Here is a 17,637-nt window from a genome sequence, read left to right on the forward strand (position 1 = left end):
ATGGCATGATCTCGGCTTACAGCAACCTCCGCCTCCTAGGTTCAAGTGATTCTCCTGTCTCAGCCTCCAGACTAGCTGGGACTACAGGCGCATGCCAGCATACCCAACTAATTTCTGTATTTTTAGTAGAGACAGGGTTCCGCCATGCTGGCCAGACTGGTCTTGAACTCCTGACCTCAGGTGATCCACCAGCCTCGGCCTCACAAAGTGCTGGGATTACAGGTGTGAGCCTTTGTGCCCAGCCCCACTCTATATTTTTGAGATACAGTTTAAAAAGAAAAGTTATAAGCTGCCACCTATTTCAACTCATAATTTTGATGTTCTACATGATAAGAAGGCCAAGACTATAAATAAAGAAATAAAATCTTTTTTTGGAATCATCTTCTTTTGGTAAAGATCACCCCATTTTTTTTTTTTTTTAACTATCATATCTGCCTCTCTTGCAAAAAGGATTTAAAGCAATTTACTAAGTTATCTCCAAGATAAAATTATAAAAATTAAGTATTTGAGGAATTCTTAGAAACAAGAATCTAAGAGGAAAACAATTTTAAGATTCAGAGTCACAAATAAAAAGTACCAAATAAACTAAGAATTAAATTTTAAAAAAAAACCCAAAACATAAAAAGGACCAAATAGTTAAGCAGAAGCTCAATTATTCTTGGTATTCATGCACACCCAGAAGAGACCCTACATGCAAATTCTACATTTATGAAGATTTTACATTGGCTTTCAAAGGCTATTTTGTGCTTAGTCACATCATAGTAAATAAGTAGATCACACAGGCAAAATACTTTTTTGTATACAACTTCAAATTTGCATAACAATAACTTAAAATGTACAAATATTCATAGGACCAATGATATGTTCACCTTGCAAAGTATCAATCTGACAGGGTCAGGGACTGTCACACACGTTAAAAAGCACTGTAAAAAATTGTAACATTCAAAGGTTGTGGGACTCAAAATTTGCTCAGAACACCAGACTCACTATATTTGATAGATTTAAAAGCATTCAGTTCCTTGAAAGCAATAAGCATCAAGTCTTTGCATATGCTATTTGTCCTCTGAAGTCTTTCTTCTCCTCCTTGCTAATTCCTATACATGTTTTAGATGGGACCAGATGAAGTAGATGTAAGAAAGGGCCAGATAACATAGAATGCTGAAGGTGATATAAAATGCTAGCTTGCTTTCTAAATAAACTGTGAAGTGACTGATAAAAATTTGAATCAGGAAAGTAACTGAATTTCAAAGCCTTATGTTACCGGTTTTGGTACACCATTTTCAGCAGTTTCATCTTCAATTCCAGATGGAGGATTAGCACTACAAACAACAATAAGTATACATGTCAGGCATTACTTTTCAGAAGTAGAGATAGATTATATTGGTATTTCTAAGCTACGTCTGATAAGGTTCCTAAAATTATTTCTATGGAGACAGTAATAGTAAAATTTGACTGTCTTATTCCCTGTTATTTCTTGTAACTTGCATAAAACAAGTACTGAATATTTTAAGTAGAATGCAAATGCCTTCATAATTTATTAATGATTTACAATTTGATAGTAGGCTCTAACTCAAGCTTTTTACACATTTTAAAAACATATGACAAACATAATCAATTTTCATTATCCTAAATCTTTACTGAACATCCACTGTATACCAGCTACTACTACTGTAACTGCCTAGACCTATGTAGTATAGTTTCCTCTTTTCCTTGGTGCGCAAGAACTCAAGATTGGTGGTATAATCACATTAACGACCTCAGTATTCAGTTAACATAAACATGCTTCTTCTTGGTTCTCTGTTTTATCAATCTTATCAGAGATATGTCCTTTGTTGAATAAAACAAAAAAATTTAAGACTAAAAAAAAAGTATCTTCATTCAAGACTGTTCTCCAATTTGATATTAATAAGGAGCTAATTCTCCTGAATGTTAAAACTAATTACCTTTTTTTTTTTTTTTTTGAGACAGAGTTTTGCTCTTGTTACCCAGGCTGGAGTGCAATGGCGCGATCTCGGCTCACCGCAACCTCCGCCTCCTGGGTTCAAGCAATTCTACTGCCGCAGCCTCCCGAGTAGCTGGGACTACAGGTCCGCACCACCATGCCCAGCTAATTTTTGTATTTTTAGTAGAGATAGGGTTTCACCTTGTTGACCAGGATGGTCTCGATCTCTTGACCTCATGATCCACCTGCCTCAGCCTCCCAAAGTTCTGGGATTATAGGCGTGAGCCACCGCGCCCGGCAAAACTAATTACTTTTTTAAGGTCAGTTAATACTTGAACTTGTCCTTTCATAACAAAACTGATATGTAACAATAAAACATTCACGTTCTCATGAAACTCAAGCATATGGTCATTTATCAGCAAAACGGTACCATGGTGTAATTGGTTTCTTAAATTTGTTAGTAATCATAATTTCAACAGTGGGAATTAACCATCACCTCATTTTACAGATAAGAAAACTGAAGTACAAAGCAAGTAGCTGATTTGGCTCAACTTTCTGAGTTATTTAGTAGCATTCTTAAAAAAAATGTCCAGATGTTGACACAGTTCAGAGCACTTTACATTAGATTTCTACTAATCTCTTCTAAACTTCACTTTCTGTCAGGTAGTTTCTACATAAATCAATTTAATCTTTACAGTGGCATTTTACAACACAATCACCCAACAAAGCAAAATGAAAGATAAAAAGTGAAAACATAACTGTTAAACTTTCATTATCCTGCTTCCTTCAAAAAAAACAAATACGCAGCTATAAGTGTTCAGTACAATTTTCCTCCTGCTGAAATAAGCTTCTAGGTAGCCAGAAACAAGTCCCATTTGCTTTCTATATGTCACAAAACAGTATCCTTTTTTTAGCCAAAACTTGGATAGACATAACACAATTGGAGACAGCAATGCAATGGTTAAGAAAAACAGCAGCCTCTGCAATGAGCCAGTCAGCAGGAAACTGGGGCAAATTCTAATAGCAGGAACCTAGGTAGAGCAATGCAATGATGTACCAAACCAGATAGCAGTAGGTTTGGCAGAGCTCCTTTCTTCAATAGGCCTACTATTGAAGTTTTAATTTTCTATTACCATTAAAAGGTTAGAAACACGATAAAATTATAAGCTTTTTCTAGAAAAATAACATTGTAAAGGAAGTTGTTTTTTCCCCATAGGATGAAATCAACTCAACTGCTCCCCAAATGATCTGAAAAGGAATATAAAGTTATGTTGACAGTGACACTCAGGGAATGTAAAAGGCCTCTCTCCAATAAATTTTAGCAAGTTGTGTATTGGGGAATTAAAATTAAAGAATGTTTCATCAGAAAGTAAGCTTTTAAAATTGTAACCAATAAAGATAAAAATCAATGGGATAAAGATTATCATATAAAGAATTATATTTGATTGTAAATTTATACCCTGTAATTAACTGCTTGACCAACTGAAGGAAAGGGTATAAAGAAATATTTAATAACTTTCTGATTAACTATTTTGTGATTGAGATTAGAATTAGGAACTGAATTGAATACATAAATTTCAAAATGAAATAACATTTCATATAATATACCAATGAGTGAAAAGACTACAGGGGATTTTTTGGGTGAGGAAGTTGAACAGTAATTTCAGCTCCTCGTAAGCCATTTCTTCTTCCATTTCTCACTTTTTCCCTCTATCAATTTTTTTGTTTAAACAACTTACTGAGATGCAATTCACATATTACACAATCTATCCATTCAAACAGGACAGTTGAATTTTAATGTTCACAGAGTCCAACAACCACAATTATCTAATGCGAGAATGTATGCATCACTCCAAAAATGAACTTTGCATATATTAGCAATTACCCAACTCTTTTAGCAACCACTAATCTGTCTCTATGGATTGTCTTTTGCTTAGCACCTTTGCAAGGTTCATCCATGTTGGAACACCTAACAGTACTTCATTTTATTTTCCCTACCAAATAATATTCCACTGTATGGATATAACACATTTAATCTGTCCTTTCCTCAGTTGATACAGGTGCGAGGTCTTTCACATTTACTATTAAGAATAATGCTGCTATGAATATTCACATACGAGTTTTTTTGTGAATATATCTTTTCATTTCTCTTGGTGGAGGGCTCATATGGTAACTCCATGTTTCACCACTTGAGAAAATGGTCAGGCTGTTCTTCAAAGTAGCTGCACCATTTTACGATTCAACCAGCAGTATATGAGGGATTTTTTTTCTCCATATCCACATCAACACCTGTTTTATCTTTTTGATTACAGCCTACTGGGTTTGAAGTGGCATGTCTTCCACTTTTTAAACCCAAATATTCTTTAGAATCTTTTAACTATCTCTCCCTCCATTACAGACACTAACACACATGGTGGGGGTCAAGTCAGCATCTCCATATACTTCTTTGCATGGGTTGTTTTTTGAAATTCAGGGTAACATTCTGACTCTCTGTATATGTTCTATAAATGAATACTTACATCTTTCTAATAATCTAACAAAGGAAATCAACCTTATAACAAATCAGCTAATTATATTTGAATGTAAATAAATATATAGCATTGAAATTATAACCAAAGTGCCATTATCCCATCAAAAATGTTAACAAATTGAAAAAGCAGTCATTTGGGGGTTCATTTACTTAAAAACATTTTCAAATAAGTTAAAATATTTTTATTAGAAGCTTAATGATTATACTGTATACTTCACTACTGAATTCATTTAAGAGTAACAAGTTACTTAATAGTGTAAAATCAGTCAAATCCTGAGTTCATAAAGTTTGTCCTGTAAACTACCAACAAATAGAACTGGCATAAGATGCGGTGCTGAAACTGGAATAATCCTTAAAAGATTCAACGTCCTCCAAAATGTTGTAAGTCAGTGTTATAATTAAGCCTATGATTATAAGGAAATAACTTTGACAACTCACATCCCTATTGTATCACATGATCTGTATAAGCATCATCAGAAAATTTCACTAACCTGGCATTTTCTTCTTCTGGCCTTTCAACTTCATTTTCATCTACCAAGTAAAATAAACAAATAAATAAATAAACAAACAAAATAAAGATACCACTCTTAAAGAAACTAGTATTAGGAAAATCTGAAGTGATCATCACAAGCACTAACCTAGGTCCTTTGCCAAATCACTGTGCACATGCACGTCCCATGGGCCTATAAGCACATCCAAAGTTAGATCACCTTATAATTATTTAACAAGATACGTCTTTTATGGAAAAAAAAAAATCAGACTTTACTGCTATAAAAACAAGCTTAAAGAGGTACTAAAGATTTTCAAATCTTTGTAAAAGAAATCCTACACATTCACATTTCAAAGGGTAGTAACTAATGCTAAATCTTGCCACCAAAGATAACGAATTGTTTTTTTACAAGTTTATCAAAGTTACATCATCAAGGACCTGCATGGTGCCCAACGTGCACTTTTACTATTCTATTGTAAAGACAATCAAGAATTTATGTTTTAGGCAAGGAACAAACATTAACTTTCAAATCTGGTGTAACAGACAAGGGATTGCGACTTAAAATTAAAAACGAGATGTCAAACAAGTACCTTTCAAGAGAGAAGTGCATAATGCATTAATTTTGAGAAAAAGCAATACATGAGATGACACTGAAAACTATAAGCCGAAGGGTCATGAGATACTTCTATGATGTAGGTTAAACGGCAGTCTCTTAAAAAAGAAAAATTTCACCTTCATACAGGAGACATTCAGGGTTTTCTTTATGGGCCATCTTTCTCTCTCTCTCTCTCTTAATTAATTATTTTTAAAGCACGACTTTCAGACAAGGAGGTACCCTTGCAGGTGCATTCCATACAAACTGACCATCAAGAAACAAGACGTTAGTTGTACAGCATTAACTTTATTTAGCTATTATTACAGAATGACTGTTTCTGAAAGAAGAGACAGGAGGGCACCCTAAGGCCACGGGCAAGAAGAGACACAAAAAAACACCACTTCAGAATCGATAGAAAAAACAAGGGTAAAGAGCGCGGCAGCGAGGCGGCCGAGACACCGCGGAGGAGAGCAAGGCGAAACTGTGGGCCGGGACCCGTCACAGCCCCCTAGCCCGGCCCGGCCGCCGCAGGGTGGGGGAGCGTGGTGGGCGTGGGCCTGGCGGGAGGTGGCCGCGGGGGCAGGGGACACGCGCACGCCAACCTCGGCCTAAGTCAGGCCGGACAGGGCTCCCAACCAGAGGCCTGAAGCGGCTGCGCGAGGGACCCGGGACGCCGGCCGTTTGCGGGCCGAGAGGGGAGGTCTGAGAGAACCCGAGAAAGAGACAGGGACAGGAAGTTCCGTACCGCCATAGAGCCACTCTTCCTCCTCATCCCCTCCGGTCCCGCCGCTCAGCTCCGACACTAGGCGCTCGACCTCGCCGGCCGACATGGCCGCCCCGAGCGCAACTTAAACGCGGCGATCAACAGCCCCCTCCAACCCTTCCCCAGCCTCGCTGCCCCGGGGCGCGAGAAAGGCGCGAACGCGCCAGCGAGCGAACGAAGAAAGCGCGAGACTCAAATCCCAGGAAGGCTGCTGAGGCGGCAAAGATGAAGACTCCTGAGGAGGTCCGCCTGCGCATGCGCAGCAAACCCAATCGGCGCGGCGTCTCTAGGTGGCTTCGCTTCCGCGGCGGCGGCCACCTGGGCCTGGTTGCGCGTGCGCGCTGAGGTGGGTCCCCGCCCCTCCAGGATCCCGCTTCGCTTTTTAGCTTGGCTTCCGCCAGTGGCGTCCTGCGTCGGCCAGGCTTCCCCGCCCCCATCCTACCCTCTAATAACCCGTATTGCCATTGCTGGCGAGTACACCATTGTTTCCTTGTACTCTTCGTGCTTTTTCTCCTCAACCTTTTATTTCTTTATTTTTTAATCTTCTGAAAGGCCCTCTTTTATTCTTTAATCAGCCTTGATACAGAATCGTTACCTGTCACTCCCTTTCCTAACTGAATAGAGAAGAAATCATAATCCGTACTATTTCTTGAAAAATTGATTTTCACAGTCAACAAAAGCAAAACTAGTAGATGAAGAATGCATCCTCCTTGTTAAAAACCATAAATTACAGTTAAGGTCAAAGACCGCCTCATTCCTCTACCCTTCTTTGCAGAGGAAGCCCTTACTACAGATGCATAACCTGTTTGCAGTTCATCATTCTGAAATTTCCTACTTACTTCGTGCGTTGTGCTGTTTTGGTGCGAGAACCTGAGACTGACAAGTCTTAAATAGTATAGCATCATCCTATGACTTCCCTTTTTTTTAAACATCTTTTTCATTTTAGTATTTATCAAAATGTAAGTGCTTCATAAAACTGCATATATGGCTATCACAGAGTGACTATGGCTATTTCTCTATTGCTATACACCCAGATTGCTTTCGACTTTACACTTTTAACTACAGCAAAAAAAAAAAAAAAAAAGGAGATCCACACAGCTCCTTGCTGATTTGTCCGTTTCTCAAAGATAGATCATAAAAATGTACCGTTTTTATTTTAATAGGTAAACCAAATGTTTAGGCCACTTCTGAAAGCACATCTTCCAGTGAAAAGATGGCACACCATGGTTCAAACTAGAGCTCCAGGGTTTTTTTTGTTTCTTATTTATTCAGTCATCTGAGGTAGTCTGGCTCTGTTGTTCAGGCTGGAGTACAGTGGTGCGATCTCTGCTCACTGCAACCTCCGCCTCCTGGGCTCAAGCGATTCTCCTGCCTCAGCCTTCCAAGTAGCTGGAATTAAAGGCATGTGCCACCATACCCGGCTAATTTTTGTATTTTTAGTAGAGAAGGGGTTTCACCATTTGGCCGAGCTGGTTTCAAACTCCTGACATCAGATGATCTGCCCACCTCAACCTCCCAAAATGCTGGGATTACAGACATGAACCACTACACGCTCGGCCTGTTTTCTTTTTCTTTTGAAATTGTGTTGCTCTGTAACCCAGACTGGAGTGCAGTGGCAGGATCACTGGTCACTGTAGCCTTGACCTCCCAGGCTCAAGCAGTCCTCCCACTTCAGCCTCCTGAGTACCTGGGACTACAGAGAAGCAGGTGCCACCACACCAGCTAATTTTTTCATTTTTTTTTTTGTAGAGACAATGTCTCACCATGTTACCCAGTCTTGTCTGGAACTCGTTATCTCTAGCAGTCCTTCTACCAAGGCCTCCCACAGTGCTGGGATTACAGGTATGAGCCTCCAGGCCTGGCCTCAGTTCTTCCTTATACCTAGCAGCTTACATAGGCAGTCAACCTTTCTATCCTTCAGTTTTCTCATCTATATATGAAATGGAAGGGCCAAATTAGATTATCTCTAAGGTCCCTTTCGGTTCTAAAGTTTACAAACAGGGCATTCACTTGTCAATAGAAAGAAATCCATTTTAATTGAACAAATAAATGGGTTTTCTTGCTTTAATGAATAAATATTGTTTCATCATTTATTTATTTAGCACTTACAGAATATCTGCTATTTAAGAAATTGGAAAATAAAGACAGGAGTGAAAGAGTCCTAGCCCTTAAAGAGCTCTCAAGTTATTGAGAAAGACACAGGGGTGGTAAACAACTCTTCTACCAAGAGAAAAGGTGAATGTACCATAATGGAAGCACAAATGAAAGGTTTACAGCCAACCAACATCACACCATCTCACATTAGTTGAACAAACCATGTGGTTTTAATCTTTCTTACCTTTGAACATGCTTCTACCTGCTATTCCCAGCTCCCTTATCTTTTGAGGATAATCTTTTGCATCTTTCTAAACTCTCTGAGGGTATGAGGGTATAATCACCTCTGTGAAATCTTTCCTGAATCCCATTTTATCTCTTCCCATTTGTTTTGCCAGGAACTCTTCCAGCTATGTAGATTCACTAGTGAATAAAACAAAGTCCTTCCTTTTATGGAGCTTTGATTCTAATAAAAGAGTCAGATAATAACATATGAATGTATGAAATGTCATGATGGTAAGAATTATTAAAAGAGTAAGCAATATAAAATGAAGTGATGGGGTGTGATTTTATACAAAGTGGTCAGGGAAAGCTACTCTGATGAAGTAATGTAAAAGACCTGAATGGAGATAGGACATAAGCCCCATGGATTTCAGGGTGAATAGACTCAGGCAGAGGAATAAGAAATGCAAAAACCCTGAGGCAGAAGCATACTTGGAATGTTCAAGAAACCCAAAATGTAGCTAGAGTATAGTGAGTGAGGGAGAGAATGTAGATGAGGTCAGAGGTATATGGGGGGCTGAGTGGGAAAGAGCAACTCGCCACTTCTGCTTTCTATTCCATGTGCCTATCACACTGTATAGTAATTATTTGACTACATTTCTGTTTTCCTCAGACTCTTCACTAGACCAAGTCCACCTTCAAACAGGAGATCCCATAGCTATCACTTCCATTCCTAGTATAGGACTTAACACTAAGTAAATCTTCTTGGTCACTGTTGAAAGTAACAGAATGAAGTTTTACAGACTGTGAGTATCGTAAGGCAATCACTCACAGTCCTGTCTATTTATCTTTCTACTGATTTAATTGGTTTCATGAGAAAACCAATTGCCTGTTGTTAAGCGACCTTTTTCTCTTTTCAGCTGACTTTCAAGGCACTGCTTAAACAGAACTGAAGAAATGATGAATCATGCTTGATGCATTAGAATCGCTTTCGTGGCAGAGGTAGCATTTGAGCTAAGCTTTGAAAATGAAGGTGTCCGCAAGCAGAGAAGCATATAAATCACTAATAACCACTCTGAAAAGACCTCTTCTTCCTTGCTTCTAAACTGAGTTTCTTGTTTTCTTAGTTAAAGGTGTCTTTCCCTACTCACCAGGGGAGACATCAAAAGTAGATAGTTTAAAGATATTATATATTCCTCCTTCCATTTCTTATATTATGACCTTATCAAACTACAATGCTTCATATATTCTATTTATTTTCCATTTTATTGTTGTTTTGTAGTCTGTTGGTTTCTAGCAAAAAAAAATAAAAAATATATTTTAATGTACCTATCTCTGAGAAGCATTGAGAGTGTTTAGTAGGTGATGATGAATTAAATGATGACAAGAGTTGGAGATCAAATAAAAATCATTTGCTCAGTATCCAGTATATATAGCAAGTACATATATATGTGTGTGGCATGCATATGACATTTAGGCCCAACTGTGCTCTCTTCTGTCACTTAAATTTTAATGTTTTTAAATTCTCAATGTTCTTAAGTTTCCTCAGCAGTAAATTGGTATGTTAAAATAACATTTTGTACCCATATTGGGGAAGGATAACAAAGCTAAATTGAGGTTTCGAATGTCAAAGCATCTGGCCAGGCATGGTGGCTTATGTTTGTAATCCTAGCACTTTGGGAGGCCAAGGCAGGTGGATCACCTGAGGTCAGGAGCTGAAGACCGGTATGGTCAACATGATGAAACACTGTCTCTACTAAAAATACAAAAATTAGCTGGGTGTGGTGGCACACACCTGTGATTCCAAGTACTCAGGAGGCTGAGGCAGAAGAATCACTTGAACCCAGGAGGAGGTGGTTGCAGAGAGCCAAGATCACACCACTGCACTCCAGCCTGGGCGACAGATTAAGACTTTGTCCCCGCCCCCCACAAAAAAAAAAGTCAAAGCATTTGACAAGTTATTGGCAAGCAGTTAATGTGTTGTTTAGGCCATTTCTTCTTTGAACAAGCAGAGTAAATGTACATGTGTAGAGTTTCCTTCATCTCTATGTACTTCCATGATAAATTAAACCCCAATTAGCCATCTTCCTCTGCATCCTGACATCTTTTAACAATAAACTTTACCCAGTCCTAAGTTTAGCTCATAAAAAAAGAAAAAAATAAATTTTCTATTGCTAGTTGTTTCTGGAGAATTGTATTATTTCCTATTCATGGCTGTGCTGTCAGTAAACTTCACACGTTCTTTTTAAGGGTGAGAATGAAATCATTTTATTTCTGTATTTGCCAGGTCCTCTCTTACAACGTGAAGTACATGCAAAGTGCTCAGTAAATCCTTAAGCTGTTATGCATATGGATGACCTAGAAATGAGGTGAAGAGAGATATGTTGGATTTTGGATCAGAAGGGAAATAATAGCTGACCATTTTGAGCAGAGAAATACAAATCACATTTTAGTAAAATAAATATGACAGTCTTAAGGTTGTCATTTTAATAGGAATTCATTTTACTCTGCCATAACATCTGAAAGAAGAAGTGCCTTTGCCCTGAGCTCTCCTCTCTTTTCTGTCTACCCTGTCTCCCAAGTCATTTCCTCAAGCTCCGTGACATTTATTTATTTAGTTAGTTAGTTATTGAGATAGTCTCGCACTGTTGCCCAGGCTGGAGTGCAGTGGCACTATCTCACCTCACTGCAACCTCCACTTCTCAGGTTCAAGCAATTCTCCTCCCTTGGCCTCCCCAGTAGCTGGGATTACAGGCACAAACCACCAGGCCCTGCTAATTTTTGTATTTTTAGTAGAGATGAGGTTTCAGCATGTTGTGCAGGCTGGTCTCGAACTCCTGACCTCAAGTGTTCTGCCCACCTCAGCCTCCCAAAATGCTGAGATTACAGGTGTGAGCCCTGCGCCTGGCCTCCATTACTTTTGATGTCATGTCGTTGAGAACCAATGACATCCATGTTTCTCTCTGCAGTCTTAACCTCTCTTTGAGCTCAGTACACTCGATCAGACTCAAATGCTTCACTTGATGCCTCTCTTGGATATTGGATAGGCCTTTCAAACTTATGTCCAAAAGACAATTTGTGAATTTCTCTCCCATATAGGAGAGTCCAGTCTGGGAATCTTGTCCCACTCCCATACTCTTAAAGATTTCTTCATCTTAGTATCAGTAACCATCATTTAACTAGTTGTTTTAGCCAAAAATCAAAGAATTATCCTTGATTTTTCTCTCTTGCACATCTACTCTTCTCACAATTATGCAAATCATTAGCAAGATCTGTTAGTGCTTCTTGTTAAAACGTATCCCAAATCTATCTACTTCTTTCCATCTGCACTGCCACACTGAAATTCCAGGAACACAAAACTCTTCCATGGCCTTCTCTTAAATATGAAGTGAAATTTAAACTTCCTACCACATGAGCTACAACCTTCTTCATGATCTTACAGTCAGTCCCTCCAGTTGCATGTGGCTATACAGGCTCTGGATTGCACAGCTTTTAGGCGTTCTCTATATCACCTCATTCTTAGTCATTGTTTGTCACATCTTTTAGTGTCTTCCCTCATATCACTGCCGTACTCTAAATGTTTGTGTTCCTCCCAAGTTCATATGCTAAAACCTTAATCCTCAATGTGATGGTGTTTGGAAGTGGGGACGTTGTGAGGTAATTAGGTCCTCCCTAATGGAGAGGGGTTTGAGCCCTCAGACGAAGAGACAGGAGGGCTTGCTTCCTCTCTGTCTGCTCTTCACCAAGTGAAAATACAGCCAAAGATGGACAGCCATCTGTGAGCCAGAGATCTTTCACTAGAAATGAATCAGGTGAGCACCTTGATCTTGGACTTCCCAGTCTCCAGAAGAGTGAGAAATAAACTTTGTTTACATCACCCAGTCTAGAGTATTTTTGTTATCACACCCCAAACTAAGACAGTCTCTGTGCTTATTCTGGAATCATACATCCAACAGCATGCTAGATATTTCTGCCCAGATGTCCCACAAGTATATTTAAAACATGTCGTGACACATATTAGGATGGCCATTATCAAAACATCCAGGAAATATCAAGTGTTGGCAATAACAAGTCCAGATGTGGAGATATCTGAACCCTTGTGCATTGTTAGTAGGAATATAAAATGTTGCAGCCTCTGTAAAAAACAAAACAAAACAGAAACTGAAGTCTGTCAAGAAGTTAAAAAGAAAATTTCCATATGATCCAAAAATTCCATTCTAGGTACATGTACAAAATAACTGAAAGCAAGATTTGTAGGGAAAGAAAAGCATACACCATTAGGAAATGACTTGAAATTTGTATATGTCACTTCCAACCATCTTATTCACCTGTGTCTCATCATGTGTCCATAGCTAGCTGCAAGAGGCTTGGAAAAGTAGTCATTAGCTGTGTGTCTATGTGTTCAGAAGAAACCTATCACTACAGAAGAAGAGACGAATAAATATTGAGGCAACCACTAGCAGTTGCTGACACAGTACTCAACCCTGACTTCATGAGTGCCTTTTCCTTTCAGAGAAGATGAAGTATTAATTCACTCAGACTCGTCTCATGAAGATATGGTTCAGCATGAGATGCAAGGGGTAGAAACAAAAAGTGATTTTGACATCAGGGTTAATGCAGATGCTAGTAACTAGTCACTGACTTAAGTTTAAATTGAAGAGCAAGGACTGTCATCCATCAAGTTATTCAACTTAAGCTTCTTAAAACAATTTTTGTGCTGACAAGGATACAAACATGTAGGAATATGTTCTTCGCTGGTTCAACATGTGAACTTGGGTCTATCGTTGGCCTGTTTACCAACTGGGTTCTACCGAGTTTATGACTCTTCTGGGCATGTTCAGAGTGGCTTTATACACAATAGTTGAAAGGTGGAAGTAGACCAAATGTCCATAGGCAGATGAATGGATAAACAAAATGGTGTAACATACAATGGAATATTATTCAGCTTCAAAAAGAAAATTCTGATGCATGTCACAATATAGATGAACTTGGAGGACTTTATGCTAAGTGAAGTAAGTCAATCACAACAAAACAAATACTGTATTGTCCCACTTATATGAGCTATTTAGAGTAGTCAACTACTACATTGCCAACAACTAGAGTAGTCAACTCAGAAACAGAAAGTAGAATGGAAGTAGAATGGGTTGGGGAGAGGGGAAATGGAGGAGTTGTTATTTAATGGGTACAGAGTTTCAGTTTTGTGAGACAAAAAGTTCAGAGATTGATTATATAACAACGTGAATGTACTTAAAGCCTCCAAACTGCATGTTTTACAATGGTTAAGATGGTGACTTATGTTATGCTTATCTTACCATAAGGAAACACACAAATAAAAACATGTCCCCGCTGAACTGTGTATTTATTGCCCAGTCTGCTTCTCTTATGGTTTTTCAAATCTCAGTGACTGGCATTTACCAGTCAGAAAGCCGGGTACTAACCTGAAATTTTCCTTTCATGTCAACCTCTCTGCAAAACTAATAAGCAAGCCCTTTGACTCTATATTCTTAACAGCTCTTCACATTCCTCACTCTGTCTGTCTGCTTGCTATGCTCTCAACTCTCTCACCCAGAATTGCTGCTGATACTGTTATTTTCTTAACTGCTCTCTCTGCCCTAAATTGCTCCATTTCAAATTATTTTCCATGTCTCAACTAAAATCTTTTTTTTCTAAAAGCCAGATGTGAACAAATTGTTTCCATATCCCAAAATACATTAATAGTTCCCCACTGGCTGCTACTATTTAGAATGGAAAACAAGACTCTTGCTGATCTAGTCCATTTCTTTCTTTTCTAATTTCTTGCTTCTATTTCTTCTTGTGCCTTTTTTCATACAATGCACTCCAGCTATAGTAAACTGTAGTTCCAGAGAACATGTTGTATTGTCTTATGCCTCTAGGACTTTGTTTATGCTGCACTCTGTGCCTGGACTGCTAGGAATCTTCCTCCCCATCCTGTCCACCTGGTGAACACCTGGGTTTCTTTGAAGGCAAGTCAAAACTCGTTCTCTATATGAAACTTTTTCTGACTACTTCCTTTTTCCCTTAGTCAGAATTTATCTTTCCTCCTTCATAACTCCTATGCAAAATATTTTTTAAAAACTCTTTGCCTCTGTAACATTTTATTGCATTTGTTTTACATGTGTGGTTCCCTTCATTTCATTACAATTATTTTGAAATCAGGGCTGTGGCTAATTTTTCTTTATATTCTTAATACCCCAGACAGTGTTTGGAATATTGTACATGTTTATTAAAAATTGACTGGATACATTATTAAATGGCTATTAATTTTTTATTTTTATTTTATTTATGTATTTTTTTTTCTGAGATGGAGTCTCACTCCCATCTTGCAGGCTGGAGAGCAGTGGAGCGATCTTGGCTCACTGCAATCTCCACCTCCTGTGTTCAAGCAGTTCTCCTGCCTCAGCCTCTGGAGCAGCTAGGATTACAGGTGTGCATCACCATGCCTAGCTAATTTTTGTATTTTTAGTAGATATGAGCTTTTGTCATGTTGGCCAGGCTAGTCTTGACCTCCTGACTTCAGGTGATCCACTCACCTCGACCTTCCAAAATGCTGGGATTACAGGCGTGAGCCACCGCGCCAGGTGTATTTATTTATTTATTTATTTATTTATTATGGTGTCTTGCTCTGTCGCCGAAGCTGAAGTGCAGTGGCATGATCTCGGCTCACTGCAACCTCCACCTACTGAGTTCAAGCAATTCTCCTGCCTCAGCCTCTTGAATAGCTGGGATTACAGACTCCTGCCACCACGTCCAGCTAATTTTTGTATTTTTAGTAGAGACGGGGTTTCACCATGTTGGCCAAGCTGGTCTCGAGCCCCTGACTTCAGAGGGTCCACCTACCGTGGCCTCTCAGGCATGAGCCACCGAGCCTCGCCATGGATATTAATTGAACATTCATTCAACAAACATTTATTGAACGCCTGTTATAAGTGTTGGGGATACCAAGCATTTAGTGCATAATTTAGTAAAACAGATAGCTTAAGTAAAATAGGTGTTAATACTTACCCTGGTATTATATACCAGAGTACTTAGCAAATGTATAGCAAGTACTTAGCAAATGTATCAGTTGAGTGGTTTTGGAGGGTGGGGAAAGAGGAAGGCGATAGGGAGATAGTGGTGGTGTTAGAAAAACTCTCACATAGCCAGTACCTTTGAATGATTATTGTTGGTAGGTAATGCAAGCATATGGGTGGAACAAACAGAACCCATGAAACATTTGGGGTTCAGCCCACTGCATTCATTGCAAAGGTACAATTTTTCACCGGATTGGGAGTAGCTAGAGAGAAATTGAGAAATCATGTTGATGCTTTTTAAAGAGTGTGTATGTATCCTGTCAGCAACTGGACTAGGAGAAACTTTTAAGCAGAAAAATTGTAGGACCAACTTTGTTTATTAGGAAGAAAACAGAATTTGAGGGGGAAGAGATCAAAAGCCAGAAAACGTTGGGAGATCGTTGTCCGGGTGAGTAATGATGTTGTGTTTTTGTGATAGCAAAAATGGAGAGGAAGTGCTCGATTCTAGGAGTTTTAAAGGCCATCAAGATTTAGTGACGATGAGATGAGGGAGGAAAGATGGAGAAAGTGAAAATGAGAACAACAGATGTGTTTGTTATGAGGCAATGTGACCACAATCTATAAAGTCAAAACATTGCACACAGTTGTTATCTTTTTCTAGTTGCTCCGAGTTTAGATTGGGAAGGTGGCTGTACTTTTAGAGACGTGTTCACATCTAAGGAAGATATCAAATTTTGGATAAGGTTTTATTTCGGAGAATTTTCAAGGAGCGAGAAAAGATTATCTGCGCAGACAGGCCGAGTGACAGAAAAAACTCAGTTCAGCTCCTTCCCAGGCAACGCCTTCTCTCCGCGAGCGTTTGAGGACGCCCAGAGCCACAGGACCCCGCCCACTTCTTTCCAGACCAGACCATCCTTCCTCAGGCCTGGCCTCCTCCCTAGCCAATCACCGCTCAGTTAAACGTCATTACCGCGCGCCGTCAGGGAGCGCGTCAGAGGCCGGACCACGTGTACTGTGTTGACTGTCAAAGTCTCTGGGAGCCCCATTTCCGGAAGCGGTGAGTTCTGAGAGAAGTTCCTGCACCATAGTTCCCCAAGTCTGCGAGTCTCCAACTATGAGCGCCTCAGGAGTACTGTCCTTTACCCAGCAAGGATGGGAGCAGGTGCTGGCCAAAGTGAAACGGGCTGTGGTTTACTTGGACGCCATCTGCGTCGAAAGCCTGCACTGGGGCTGCGGATCCACCCGTCTCCTAGAGGCTGTGGGGAGTCCTGAGTGTCACCTTCGAGAGTTCGAGCCCGACGCAGTTGGTGGTGGAGCCAAGCAGCCCAAGGCGGTGTTTGTGTTGAGCCGCCTGCTGAAAGGCCGGACCGTGGAGATCCTACGGGACATCATCTGCCGCAGTCACTTCCAGTATTGTGTGGTGGTCACAGCCGTGAGCCATGCTGTCCACCTCACAGCTAATCATGTCCCAGCGGCGGCAGCGGCCGAGATGGAGGGGCAGCAGCCGGTGTTCGAGCAGCTGGAGGAGAAGCTGTGTGAATGGATGGGCAACATTAATTACACCGCTGAGGTGTTCTATGCCCCGTTATTGCTTGCCCCTGTCGCTCCCCACCTGGCGTTGACTCCAGCCTTTGCATCCCTTTTCCCACTGCTACCCCAGGATGTGCATCTCCTTAATAGTGCCCGACCGGATAAAAGGAAGCTGGGCAGCCTGGGTGATGTGGACGCCACTGCCCTAACCCCGGAGCTGCTCCTGCAGATCAGGTGCCTGGTGTCAGGCCTCAGTTCTCTGTGTGAACATTTAGGAGTACGGGAGGAGTGTTTTGCTGTAGGTTCCTTAAGTCGGGTCATCGCTGCGGATCTGGCCAATTATGCCCCTGCCAAGAACAGGAGGAAGACTGCTGCGGGCAGGGCATCAGTGATTTTTGTGGACAGAACCCTGGATCTCACAGGTAAGTGCCTTGCTGTGG

At 40.1% G+C, this 17,637-nt stretch overlaps 2 protein-coding genes across 52 annotated transcripts in view; one reads left to right on the forward strand and one right to left on the reverse strand.

Moving 5' to 3' along the window:
- FIP1L1 (factor interacting with PAPOLA and CPSF1) overlaps window positions 1-6,581 on the reverse strand; it is a 78,968-nt gene extending 72,387 nt beyond the window's left edge. For 31 of the 50 annotated variants that reach the window (XM_078366058.1, XM_035292370.2, XM_035292357.3 and 28 more), the window contains exons 1-4: window positions 6,303-6,581; window positions 5,111-5,155; window positions 4,964-5,003; window positions 1,262-1,319 (exon numbers count right to left, since the gene is read on the reverse strand). In XM_078366058.1, the coding sequence (XP_078222184.1) occupies window positions 1,262-1,319; window positions 4,964-5,003; window positions 5,111-5,155; window positions 6,303-6,387 (228 nt within the window). In that variant the 5' untranslated portion in view covers window positions 6,388-6,581. 50 annotated transcript variants of the gene reach the window in all.
- Window positions 6,582-16,660: 10,079 nt separating this feature from the next.
- Window positions 16,661-17,637, forward strand: part of SCFD2 (sec1 family domain containing 2) — a 446,165-nt gene continuing 445,188 nt past the window's right edge. For both annotated transcript variants that reach the window (XM_002745846.6, XM_008993346.4), the window contains exon 1: window positions 16,661-17,619. In XM_002745846.6, coding sequence (XP_002745892.4) covers window positions 16,782-17,619 — 838 coding nt within the window. In that variant the 5' untranslated portion in view covers window positions 16,661-16,781. The remainder of the gene's footprint in view (window positions 17,620-17,637) is intronic.

The sequence above is a fragment of the Callithrix jacchus genome, chromosome 3 (genome assembly GCF_049354715.1).
Source record: "Callithrix jacchus isolate 240 chromosome 3, calJac240_pri, whole genome shotgun sequence".
NCBI classification, from domain to species: Eukaryota; Metazoa; Chordata; class Mammalia; order Primates; family Cebidae; genus Callithrix; species Callithrix jacchus.